Source organism: Pyxicephalus adspersus, chromosome 2 (assembly GCF_032062135.1).
Source record: "Pyxicephalus adspersus chromosome 2, UCB_Pads_2.0, whole genome shotgun sequence".
Lineage (NCBI taxonomy): Eukaryota > Metazoa > Chordata > Amphibia > Anura > Pyxicephalidae > Pyxicephalus > Pyxicephalus adspersus.
This window is the reverse complement of record NC_092859.1, coordinates 97402235-97416271: the sequence shown is the minus strand read 5'-3', so window position 1 is coordinate 97416271 and position 14037 is coordinate 97402235. Positions and strand designations below refer to the sequence as shown.

The 14037-nt window shown below is 37.6% G+C and overlaps 1 protein-coding gene across 1 annotated transcript in view; it reads left to right on the top strand.

Annotated features, from left to right (window-relative positions):
- Positions 1 to 1090: 1090 nt before the first annotated feature.
- The window catches only part of POT1 (protection of telomeres 1), a 41834-nt gene continuing 28887 nt past the window's right edge, over positions 1091 to 14037 (top strand). The window contains exons 1-4 of the mRNA XM_072401590.1: positions 1091 to 1180; positions 1272 to 1386; positions 8494 to 8624; positions 12725 to 13015. Coding sequence (XP_072257691.1) covers positions 1172 to 1180; positions 1272 to 1386; positions 8494 to 8624; positions 12725 to 13015 — 546 coding nt within the window. The 5' untranslated portion in view covers positions 1091 to 1171. The remainder of the gene's footprint in view (positions 1181 to 1271; positions 1387 to 8493; positions 8625 to 12724; positions 13016 to 14037) is intronic.

The following is a 14037-nucleotide window of genomic DNA, read 5'->3' as shown; positions in this document are numbered from 1 at the left end:
TAATAATAATAATAGCAATGTATATTAATAGTGTGTGACTGTGGGAGGACATTAGAGTGTCAGCTCCTCTGTACAGAGACTGATGGGTCTAGCTCAATGTTTCATTGTACAGCACTATGGTATATGTCAGAGCTATATCAAAATATATATATATATATATATATATATATATATATATATATATATAAAATTGAATGTATCTATGTTCCACCATCACTCATAAACAAGACATTTCAACCAAATTTGCCATATATTTGACTGAGACTGCACCTGTCATCTTTGTACAGCACTGTGCTATATGTCAGAGCTTTATTTGTATGTATGTTTGTAGTTGTGTATGTCATAACTCGGAAACGCATCGAGACATTTCAACAAAACTTACTGGACATATGATTCAGATTCATGTGAGTGCACAGCTGATTTTTGTGCAGTGCTGTGCTATATGTCAGAGCTATATTTGGTGATCACTAGGAAATGCATAGAGACATTTCAACCGTGTTACATATATATTTAGATGTGTGAATGTGATCACTAGTAAACGCATCAAGACATTTAAACCAAACCCTCCTATTGTGTGTAAATTCCCCCACCTACTAGATTGTAAGCTCTTCGGGGCAGGGTCCTCTCCTCCTGTATCACTGTCTGTATTAGTCTGTCCAAACTCTGACAACTGGAAACACCACAAGAACTTTGGATTTACACATCAATTACACATCTTTTTCCTGTAAACTATAAGATTGCAATAAATAAATACCCGGGCAACGCCGGGTTATCGGGTTATCAGCTAGTTAAATATATTAGTGAATGCAGAATTGTATTCCATGTTTGTGTGTGCATGATATTCGGCAGTAACCATTTTTGTCAGTGTACAACAACCTGCAACCAGGACACCCCCTAAGCCTGACTAATTCTATCCACTCTGCACGAATCTCCCACATCCAGCACGCAACATCGCTTGTCCCGTATACATACAGCGGTGTCATTAATAGGGGAGAAGCAGAAACAAATTCTCCTCACAGATAGCAGAAACCTAATGCGCGCGCCTCAGTTTCCTAAACACTGCACGGCCCCGCCCCCCCTGACGTCACGTCCGCCTCCGAGCCCTCCAGCGTGCAGTGTAACCGGGAAGCGCCAATGCCAGGTTGTGCTCAGTGTAACCCTGCTGATGTGAATGATGAGTGTAGGTAGCGAGGTGTAGTGATATTGTAATAAATAATGTATTGCCCGCAGCAGGCTATGTACTAACCCGTGTGTGCTTGTATTTTATTTAGGCTTCAGCCCAAAAGTACATTTATACTCCCCTGGACCAGATAACAGAAGGAGTTGTAGTAAACCTGTATGGAGTTGTCACGTTTTTTAAGTTTCCATATCGCAGCAAAGGAACAGGTAGGTATTGGATGAGGGGTGCTGCAATGATTCACACAACATTCAAGATTGTACTATAGAGAAACCTGTCAGGTGCATGTCAGCAAAACCCCATAGACATTATTGGAGCAATATATAGTACACAAGGCAGGCTGGGTCTGAAATCCCATAGACATTAAGGGAGCAATATATATATATATATATATATATACACATACACACTGTATAGTATATAAGGCAGGCTGGGTCTGAAATCCCATAGACATTAAGGGAGCAATATATATATATATATATATATATACTGTATAGTATATAAGGCAGGCTGGGTCTGATTCCTATAAACATTAATAGAGCACTATTTATACATATCCTGTATTGTACACAAGGCAGGCTGGGTCTGAAATCCTATAGACATTAATAGAGCAATTTCTATATACTATATACTGTATAGTACACAAGGCAGGCTGGGTCTGAACACATTCTGGTGGGGTTCTTTGCATGCAGCACATCAGTATGAAATGCAGGTCAAGTGCAGGCTATTGTCTTTGGAGCACAGCTGCATCATTTGTCACTATGAACACTTATGCTGTGACTTGTATGGATGAAGTGGATTGTTTCTTCCCTGAACACAACCTGAGCTCGCATTTTCATTGTTCTCCCCAGCCAGGTGGCATTGAAAAGTATTCAGGTGGGGGAAATAGATGATGAATGTGCAGTATTTTGTAATCAGTAATTAGAAGTTCAGAGACAATAGAAAACTATATTTGATATATGAAAAACATGTCCGGCAGCACACTAAATATCATTACTATTGATTCTGGAAAAAATAACCCTGACATTCATCTCATCATCACCGACCACAGAATCTGAATTTACAGCTATATCATGTGTCATGCACAGGGATCTACTTACTTCTGATCCCTTCTAGTTAGATGATTCACCCCTAATGGGTCAACTTAGCTAACATTACCCCCAGAACACCTACAGCCTCTTGTCTCTCCACTGTCCTCCAGGCCTAGACACCTCAAACTTCCACATTGCACATTAGGTCTGTTTTATCTATTGTTATCTGCTTTAAACATAGCTTTCAGTCTTTGATATATGTTTCCTAATTTAGTGGTCGCCAACCCTTTCGGACCTACGGACCACTAAATACACGGAATCTGGACCACGCATATGCGGGGAGCCGTGTTGTCACTCAAAGGGGAAGAAACTTCCCCCATAGTGACGTCATGATGCCAGAACCTGCCCACTCTCCCATCGCAGGACATGATCCATGGCTCTGGCCGGTGTCCCCGGCGCACTGGCCAGAGCCCCAGACCACTGGTTGGCGACCACTGTCCTAAAGCATTTCTATAAACTGTAACGTTTCAAATGAATCCCAGTCATGGTATATTGTGCAACTGGACTACGATGTTGACTTCTTGCAGCTTATCGACACTGCTTCTCCAGTCCTAATGTCTTTTTGTACCATAGCTAGGGTAGGTGTAGCATTCATTTATATATGTCATTAAAGCAGGCCTATCGCCAAAAGGCCTACTTTACATAAAAGGGTAGACAACTCTTTTATATAAAGTAAAAATAAACATATTTTTTAGTCTTTTTTTTTTTTTAAACCCCGGTAAAGTTGTGGCGGTAAAAACAGAATGGGAGCGCACAGCCTCTTAGGATACTCACACCGTGCATCCTAAGATGTTGCGGGCATGCACAGAACTGGCGTTTTTCCTGTAATGGGGATAAAATGCGGATCTTCTCATGCATGCTCAGTGAGATCAGGACTCTTTTTTCCATATTTACCAGGCTTCATCATCTGATCCTGCGCAGTTCAAGATCAAGTGATATAGCCAAAAGGAGGAAGATGGAGGCGCTTAGACGAAGATGGATTACAGGACAGCGTGGGACCCAAATGAAGACAGTTCCAGAGGAATCTGGGGCTTTGTGGAAGTAAAGGGGAGTATAATTTTTTTGGTTTAGTTCCGCTTTAACCTCCTGGGCCGTTCATTTCTGTCCGGATTTATATGTCTCAAAGTGGTACATTGTTTTTTATGAAAATTTATTTTACAGTATAATATAATAGTATGAGTATAATAAAGTTTGAAACACAAAATCATATCAAAATAATAAAAATAAATACATAAAAAAAGTTTAAATAATTAAAAAAATATATATATTTTAAATAAATATTATACTCATACTATTATGTTATACTCTAAAATAAATGTTCATGAAAGACAATGTACTGCTTTCACAAATATAAATCCACTGTATTGCATTCAATACAGTTTTTTTTTTAGTATTGAATAGAATACAAATAGATTTAAAATTCCCGCCATGCCCCGAACAGAATGTCCGCATGCACCAACGTCACCGGGAACTCCCCGGTGACTCATCGGATGCAGAGGACGCCAGCGGATCAGGTATGTCTTGATTTACTATTGTTTTCTATTGTTTTAGCCACCCCGAATGTTACCACTTTCAGCATCTTTTTTCTACCGCTCAGGTGGTTAAATAGGTAGTAGTAGTTAGTTGCATTCAACTGAACCTCTATTCTAATGTTTTAAACTTTCATCAGTTTAGCCAAGTCTTTTATTCAGTTTCATTAAGTATTTGAAACATATTTCAACATTTATAGCCAAACAGGGTAGCTCACTCCTCTAAATCCAGTTATCTCTAATTAACATAGAATGTATCAAGACAAATGGTAATTTAAAAAAACAGTAAATATATGATATATATTGATCCCTTGGTGCCAAGAAGTTGACAAATAAAAAGATTGATTTAAACAGCATTGGTTTTGAGCAACAGATCTGAGGTGACATAATGACCTTTTAGTGTTTCCAGTTGCCCCACGGGGTCCAAAACCTCTATCTTGGCAATTCCAGCCATATAAATTAAGAAATCACACCTTGCAGCAAGGGAGTTCACTATGGAATTAGTGCCAATGTTGAAAATAACTATTGAGTTAAGGTGTCACATCCATGTTAAAGTTTTCACAATATTTTTTTTCTAATTTGTTGAACTTTTAAGGCACCAAATATCATTATTCATCATATAACACCAATAATTATAAAAAAAAAAAAGTCTCATTATTCACTTCCCGGCGCGTTTCACAGGTATTGCATCTTCAGGAAGCATGGAACATGAAAAAACAGAATACTGGTAAATCTAATTAAGCTAAAAATCGATCAGGGCAATCTACCCATGTGTGTAAACCTAGCAGATTTTGCAAAGATCTTGCATAAAAATGTTGAACTCAGCACACCACATTGAAATAATTTTTTTTGATGCATTATAGAAGAGAAATATGTAACCAATTTCTTCGGGTTTTTTACATCTCCTATTCTATGTCTCAATAGTCTTCATATCCCTTGTTCAATGAAAAATCTACCCTCAGTCTTTCGTTTGAAAATCGTGCGGTCTGCGTAGAGCCTTGGTGCCCTAAAACTCCAAAAATAAATTAGGAAATAAATATTGTAGACACTTTGGAAGTAGAACAGGGTGGTTCCACAAATTTTCACACCTTTAAATCTGTTCTTGGACAACCACAAACTTGCACATCACTAATCTTGTGTTGACACATTCCATGGCAGTTACCTAACTGGCTTTTTAGGTTGGGGAATCTTCCCAACACTAATTAGAACTGAACTACTGTACAGAAGAAGTCTATTTAACTGTGACTAGCCCTTATACCTAAAGAAATAAGAACAAATGGAATAAAGAACATTTAGGACAGGGAGCTTACTTAACGAGAGAAGAAGGTCCTGCCCAAGAGTTTTAATATGCGGCTAGAGTACTTTACCATCATGCCAGAACATACGGATAAATGTAATGTTTTTGCCAGATATTAAGGAAAAATGTGCAGTTTTTCAATGATAGTACTTTGAGTTCTTGATAATGCACCCTACTAGCTGCTACAAAGAAAAGGTGATAGATTTTCTGAACAGGAAAAGGTAAAGGCGTTTTATTTGTACCTTGTACTTCTATCTTAATCCTAGGAAATGTACTCGATGTTCATATGGACTTTCTAAGATACACAGAATTATCAACTCTGCATGTAATAAAGTTGGCTTGTATGTGGTAGGGGTATCAGAAAATTTCTGAAGGGTTTTTAACTAACACCACATCCCTGTGTCTTGAGTCATTAAAACTTGACAAAAACTTGTGCATCCAAAAAACCCAACACACTAACAACAAAGTAACATTGTATATGCATTTTAATGAGGTGAGGTAAGGACCTGTATATCGGGGATCCAAAGTAACCTTTCAACCAATGCATTTCCCAACAAATAGAACTAACACTTTAGGGACAGTCTACACCTTATAGAAAGTTTTCAGTTTTAATTGACTTGCAGGAAGTGTGAAAGTGGCCATCTCTGCAAAACAGGAACAACCATCTTTAAATCAATGGGGGGGGGGGTTCTACTACTTCTTTCACATACATACAAAGCCATTTTAACATTTCCACCCTGATAATTTGACAACCATGTAAATGTAAAACATATCTGTTGTACGCTTCCTGTCACCAACTGATTAGATTAAGTAATTAAGACCGGGGTTACACAAACTGCACACCTCCCACTATGTTCTTGGACACTCAACATCTATTTAAAGACAACACATTTTTCAAAATTCCAGGACACAAAAGGAAGTAAGAAGAGATTTCCCCTAAATAAGAAAACACTTCTCTTAAACATTCTCATGGACACTTGTTTCTGTGATGGTTTAACTCCTTACTACCTAAACTTTATAAAAATATATATATATTGGGTGTTTTTTTTTAAATATTTCTCATGGCTGTCACCCAGTGGTCAGACATTTTTTAAAAAGGATTTCTTTTTAACTTGTCAATCTTGGGTAGCAGTCATGCTAAAACATAGGTGGACCACTTTTAAGTACAGCTAAATCGTTATGCTCACCTGTCCCCATTCTGTCGCAGGGCACCCCCATCATCTTCTTCTCTTCCTTTTTGCGATCTTTGGTCATCCTGATTGGTCATCTGAGCTGGTATGACGTATCTCCCATTCAGGCACGCTGGAGTTCTGGCAACTGCAGGGCATGCCGGGATTGCTGGATATTCTGGCAATCAACACTGCATAGCTCAGAGATTTTGACAGTTTCAGTGTGCAGTCAGGCAGAAAAGAGTGCCTATTGCAGAAGGGACATTTCCTGACCCTTTCTGCAATAAAGCCCTGCCTAATCACAGATTTTGAAAGTGGAATTTTAGTTCAAAATGTGTTTTTTTTTTTTTGTTTTTACAATATTAAAGCCTCAGTCCTTTTATAACCTGGGCTTAAGTATTTTACAGAGAAAATAAAAATAAAAAAACACATTTTTTGTTTTCAAAAAATTATATTAATTTTCTAAATATTAATTACAAACATTGGTAAAATAAACAAAAACAAGACGGGAAAGGAAACATAGTATAAGGGGGTCATTAAAAATATTCATTTCTTAACTGTCCAAACTAGTTTAGATTTCCATATTAAAAAAAAGCTTGAAAACTAATAACTATTCATTGTTATTTATACAAAAGGTTTAATCAAGAATTATTATAAGATAACCATTCTTCAAATGTTTCAGGTCCCCTTACTCTATATCAGAATTATCTCGAGTAACCAGAGGTGGGATAATAAACATAAGGGAAATAAAGAAAAAACATTTAGGCATTTTAACCACGGGAGAGAAAAAAAGGAAGGGGGAAGGTATTTGGGGAAACCAACTGGGTGAGGAAGAGTATGGAGGGGGTTCCACTCCTAGAGATTACACATTGCAAAATTCAATCCACGGGTCACATGTTTTATAAACTATATTCAGGTTGTTAAGGGTACATGTTAACTTATCAATAATCATTATCCAATAAATTTATGTTTAGTAAAATCAGGAGGAATATTGGAAGCTTTCCAGTAACAAGCAATGGTGATGCGGGCAACTAGCAGAATGTTTTTAACCAGTCTAATCCACTGTCTCGAAACTGATTCCTCTAGCTGTGAAAATATGGCACTTTCCACTCATTTTGGGAGATCAACTTGTGTAACTGTATATAAGAGATTATAAATTCAAATCCAGAATCTCTGGACTCGAGGGCAGCTCCAGCATGGTACAGGGTTCCCATCTGACTGCAGCTTCTATAGCATAAGGGGGAAATATTTGCATTTAGTTTGAATTCTGACCGGAACCAAATACCACTGCATCAACACTTTATAGTTAGCCATAGTTAGTAAGTGATGTATTAGGGGAAACAGAGCAAATCGACAACTCTTGCTAAACCTGAGCACTCCAATCTACCCCTAGATCCGCTTCCGTTGTTTCATCTAAAAAAATTTTTGTCTTGGGGAAATAGTGTGCCATAGACTGCTGATATCCTTTGTTTAGCTTCATTGATCATGCTACAAGATTTTTCAAACACTCTGGTAAGGAGAAGACAGCCCTTTAAGCTTATATTGGATAAAGGATATGATTTGATAGTACCTGAAAACTTCGGCTGGCCGGAGGGCGAATTTCTCTTCTAGGTGTGAACAACTAAGGATGGCTTTCCCATCTAACAAATCTCCAATGCGGAAAAAACTCTTCTTGCACCACCACCAAAATCGACCCTGATCGCATCCAGGAAGAAATTCAGGGTCTCTTATTTGAAGGTATTCACATAAGTACCTCTATCGGTATGGAAGGGCAAGCTAAGGCTTCCAGGTCGGTCCATTGTGGTCTAGGATGTGGTAGAGTGCTCTGTCCTAGAGCTGCTATTTGAACCACTCTATGGTATAATACTATATTGGGAACTACCAAACCTCCCAATTTCTTTGGGGTGTACAACATTGACGCATTTATACGGTGTTGCTTGTTGCCCCATACAAATTTGAGTAGCTTGTTCTGTATATTTCAAAGAATCATTTTAGGGATCGATATAGGGAGCGTCCTAAATAGATATAATATTCTAGGTAATAAATTTCAGTTTCATTTATAATGGTGACAGCACCAGGAAAATCTCCTGTGCCCAACTGTAACTTGCAGAAAAAGGCCACTTTGTGCAAAATGAGTGTATTCTGTGCGGTGGTTTGAGATTCCCTCTGCTTGTATCATGTGTATTTTACGATGATTTTATTGAGAAATGTTTTCCTTTTTTGGTTGCAGATTATTGTTCTACTGTTACCATCATTGATCAGTCTAATGCAAAGCTGCTCTGCACATTTTTCAGTGGAAATCAAGACACGCTACCCAAAGTCTGTTCGGTTGGTGATATTGTAAGATTTCACAGAATAAAGGTATGGTTTTGTTTGTCTTAAAATGGATGTTTTACTGATAGATTGGATGCTCTTTAAAAACATCCAAAGAAGAACCCTTGTTGTCTCCTGTGAGTAGTTTACTCATGTTTAGGTTGATGGTAACTCCATGAAAGTAGATGGGGTTTCTAGATGTAGTCCAGCACTGTTCACACCTGCTATACCACTTTTATATATGAAATATGACATGGTAATATTATATGTGCTATGTCTTTGGTCTAGGCAGCACACTTAGGACCTGTTCTGAAACAACTGCTTACATAACTCAAGTGAAATTGGTTCACACAAGTGAATACATTTTTGTTATTGGCTTATTACAAAGCCTCAGGAAATTCACAATAGGCAGTGTAGTATACTCGGAAGTTCCATTCATTACAGGCAGTGATGTAATAATACACCAGTTACATTGCATGTTTACATTTTTTTTTATTTTTAACAGATTTTTGTGTTTTGTTATTTAAAGTTTATTATTAAATTTAATACATTTAATAAATATCCTTGAGTTATGCCTAAGAATTACAGCCTACAATGAAAAATAAATTTCCATGCAACAATTTGTACTGTTATTTTGCATGGAAATTTGGACGGAATTAGACTGCTAGGGAGGTTAAAATGTGGATAAAAACTGCTCCATTATATAATAAACTCTCAAAATGAGCATTGGATAAAAAAGTTGGAGCCCCAAAACATCGTAAAAGTAAGATTTTATGTGACTAAATAAAGGCTTGTTTTGAGTGTCAGTGATGTACTGATGAATATTTTTTTTAATCCATGAACAGTTTCAGTCAGCCATGTATCATGCATCTATTGTGTTGTGTCTTTCCATAACCCATACTGATCTGTGAATCCCATCTTTAGCAGTGTTCTCCCCATAATTTTTTTTCAGCCGGGTTGAGGGAAGCTGTAGCTGGGTGGTCAAAAACGGGGTGTGGCAAAACATGGCAAATTTAGTGCTTCCAGTTGTTTATGCCATGGGTATCCAGGAACATCCTATGGTTTCAGTGTTCTACCTTCTCACAATAATTTGTTACAACTTTGTAATGCCTGCCCCGTTAGTATATCCAATTTTTCCATTCTATGTATTTTTCCATCCCATGCCGTGTATTGTGACCCAACTTCCTAGTGTTCTAAGTTTTAGGCGTGTATTCCTTTGTAGTAGTGTAATAGTATAATGAACGTGGTGTAACAAGTTAGGCTTAGTTCATATTAGCAGCAAAAAACATTTACCCCTTCTAAGTGATTTCTGGAATTTCTAGGCACCTAGGATTGGTAACATACGGTAAGTGCTGGGCTTTTTCAGAGCTAGAAGTTTTTTAAGAAGCAGTGGTTCCTGGCATGAGGAATGTACAAATGTAACCTTACTGCCGGTGTGAAGTCAGCCTAACTTCAGATTTGCTCCTGAGGCTATATTTAGTTAAAGTGAACTTTTGTGTAAACATTTTTTTTTCACCTGATACTTTTACAAAATTAGCCCAGCAGGCCCATGCTGGCCCATCTTCCACCTTTTCTCTGATGCTCACTTGTACGTCCAGTGCCGCCTTGCACTGCACATGCATGAGATTGAACACTTTTTTTTACATTATAAGAAATCCTCTGAAGGTGCAAGCACACAAGGAGCAGTGCATAGCCTCTTGGGATACGTGACACAAATATCCCAGAAGGCTGCGGATTTGCCCTTCGGTCTTTACCGAAATGGAAGTGAAGACTGAAGGGGAGAAGAGGTCCTCTCCACAAAAGTGTAAAAACAAAAAAAACGCACATTTTTCCATTACATAACAAATACCAAAGTCACTCTTTAAACTAAATGTTAAAAATGTGGTGATGCTTTAGTAGCATCATGCATGTGATATCAGATAGGGACAAGACAGACAGTGACCTCCTCTCATCACTGGCCATATTCAATATAAAAACAGTTTGTGAAGTTTATCCGCAGGGTGTAATGTCATCGGCAGTGCAGTGTGATAGCAATGTGAGTGTAAAAGCTTCTTGTCATATTCTGCAGCCTAACAACTCGATAATAATAAAATTATAAAAGTAATAACTTGAAATTTTTAAGGTACACGTGGAGGCATATGAAACTGAAACTGTAGGTGCACGTGGGGGACACTTGTGGCTAAACCCTTCTAAAATGTAATTACTATGGCATTATGAGAACATCAATCGCTACCTAGCAAAATGTGCTGCCTGCTCTGTTACACATATCTGTCTGCATCTCTACCTCAAACCCCAATTTCTCTAGAATCAAGAGGTGCAGGAAAACAAAAATATAGGTGGAAGTGGAAGACACGTGTGGCGATCTCCTTTAATAACCATGGCATCATTACAACATTAAAAAAAAACTGTCCATCAAAATGCACTTCCTTGTTACACATCACTGTACTCTTCCTGTACCTCAACCCCGTTAAATGTTAGTGGGTGGAGTTTTTGTTCTAATGATTCCATAGTGATGAAGTTTTAGAGGATGTTAGTCACAGATGTTCCCCATTTGTACCTATATTTTTGGTTTCTTACACCTCCCCATTCCAGGTTGGAAGTTGAAATTGAAGTTCAGAATGTTAGTTAATAGGACAGGAATGTGTAACAGGGCAGGGAAGACCATTTTGATGTGCAGAGTGTTTTTTTGTTCTAATGATGCTGTAGTAATGAGATTGTAAGGGGATTATGTGCCTGTCACTTGCACCTAAATTTTCAATTTTGTACCTCCCACCTCTGAGAAATTGGAGTTCAAAGAAAGAAGCAGATAGTAGCCTCATAAGTATAGATTTGTGACAGGTAGGTTTATTTAGGGGCCCCATCCCAATGCTCCTTGCTAGGTTAGTGGCCCTGGGGTCCCCAATTTGCATTTTCAATTTAGGACTCCAAGTTGCACTTTCCTTTAAAACAGCACCCCCAAAGTTCAATTTTCAGAACTTTTTACATTTGTGATCCCCATATCTTGAAATTCCTTAAAGCTGCTGGCTGAAATTGTAGTAACTAGTATCTATGAGTGTCCTCTGTACACCCTGAAAATTACAGGTCATTGTGACATACAGTTTAGGAGATATGGAGGTTTGTACACACAGAGCTGTGAGGATGCAGAACCACATGCAGACTTCACACACAGCTCTAGCAGTGGATACATTTTATAAGCAGATCTGTTTTCTTTGTTTTTTTAATCGAAATCCCAGCTCCTGCTATGAGATGGGGGTGGGGCTGCCTGTGTCTCCTTCATATGAAGGATGAACTGTGTGTGCTCACCTCTCATCCCAGCAGCAATCCTCTGAACGGATGACACCTGAGCACAGAGCAGCCTCACTGAGATCCGTGCAGAGGATGAGAGCTGCCGAGGAGAAGTGGGTGGGGTATTCACAGCAGCTGGGCGGAGCAACCGGCTAAAACCTTCTGGGGAGAACTATGCTTTAGTATTATATGTTCCTTACAACAAATTGTATATATGTTATAGTGGTGATACATTATTTATAAAGATGGTATACAAATTATTAAGAAAAATATAGGTATAAAGCTGTTAACACTGAAAAAAGTTCAAATAGAAGTGCAAATGAACTGTTATAGTTTCCTATAAGCTTTGCAGTAATGACATAGTCTGACTTATGTATTGAAATGCCTGAACTCTGTATTGTACACATAATTTCATGAAAAATTCAGCAATGCATAAACACCAGAAGTGTTGGAGGGTGGTCCTAATTCATCTTGAAGAATACGCAACCCCATTGCACTAAAGAATCTGTACTTGTGCAGGGCTTCATTTAAATACATACTATTTTTTACTCTTTCGTTATTTTTCTTTTTAGTAGTGTAGGTAAAAATTGTGAACTGTTGTTTTGCAGTCCAGAGTAAGCTAGTTACTTGTGTGTTGTGTTTTACCTTTACATTATTTATATTTTACTTGGTAGCTTGGAAGTTCTTCTTCGAGTTCCCTGACTGCAACACATGAATAATCCTGCAGAATAGTTGCTCCTAGTATAAATACAATCATTTAGGACTTTTGTTGATGCTACCTAAAACCCTATTGGTCTTTTATTTATTGTGCCATATTGGTGTCTGTGCATTACATTTGGTAAATTTGATTTTGCGTTCCATAGATCACACAATTTAATGGAGAATTTAGAGGTATCAGCAGTAATGGATTTTCAGCTTTGGTTTTTGAAGGCACTGCAGGGGCTCCAATTTTGCCGAGAACATCCAGCAAAACATACAGCTTCAATGAAGAAGACCACAAAATTGTAGAATCCTTACGGGTCTGGCAAATGGGGCAAGCACACTTTTCTAAATCCAGACTAAAACTGTCGGAGATAAAACCAGAGCAGTATTTTAATTTGCTCTGTCAGCTAGTTGGGAAAGCAGAGCTGGATACAGCATCATATCTTCTAAAGGTAAACTGACGCACACATGTTATGTTTTTCTGTACAACATGTATACAACAGAGGATCTATTAGTTTCACTGAAAAAAAAACAAATCTATTGGTATATTGCATTTCAGTCTTCACTTTGTGTTTGTTTTATTGAATTCTTTTGTTTTTTTAATGTTGTTCTTGATTGCTTGTGGAGTCACTTTTACAGCAGAGGTCATCCATGTATAGGAGGATGACTTTACATAGCCGTATCTTGTAAAATATTGATTCTAATGAAGAGAAAAAAAACATCTTGTGAAGTACCAATCTAAACTCAGTGGAAATAAATAAAATGGAAGGTTTTTTTATTACTTGGTGATCTAACAGGCCTTTTGACAAGATTACCCAGTTTCCTGCGATGTGCCCATGTATTGAATGTTTGTCCTTTGACGTGTTCCTGGTTTTATCAGGGACTAACTGTTCTATAAAAGGCCTATTTGTATGTTGAATTAAACAATTTGAAACCTGTTAACCCAAATGTTAAAATTGTTTAAATAAGGTCTTTTGTGCTGACTAGCTGTATTTCCTGACATGAAAACTTGAGTCATCTCTGACCAAACACATTTTGTTTTTTTTAAACTAAACTATTCAGCATCACAGAATAGCTAAATTATTTACCAGCAGTATAAAAAATAAAAAACAAATGTATATATACAAACGTGTACATATCTTCTTACATAGTTCTTTTTAGTGAATTTTCATGTTATAAAGTTGACCATTCTTCTACACCAAGGGTGCACAAGCTACTTTTAAAATGACCAAGTCAAAATGATCTATCAACAATAAAAATGCTAAACATATATTTCCTTATATATATACCAAGTATTACACAGAAGTGACTGAAGCTAATGAGACATTGAATGACAGAACATTGCACAGACATTGCACTACAAGACATTAGTGACAGGAAAGCTACAGTTCACCTGTCATAGGAGAATTACGCACTGCACAAGAAAAAAAACTGCTAATCTGTACAAAAGTATCGCCCAGCTCTGCTCACCTCA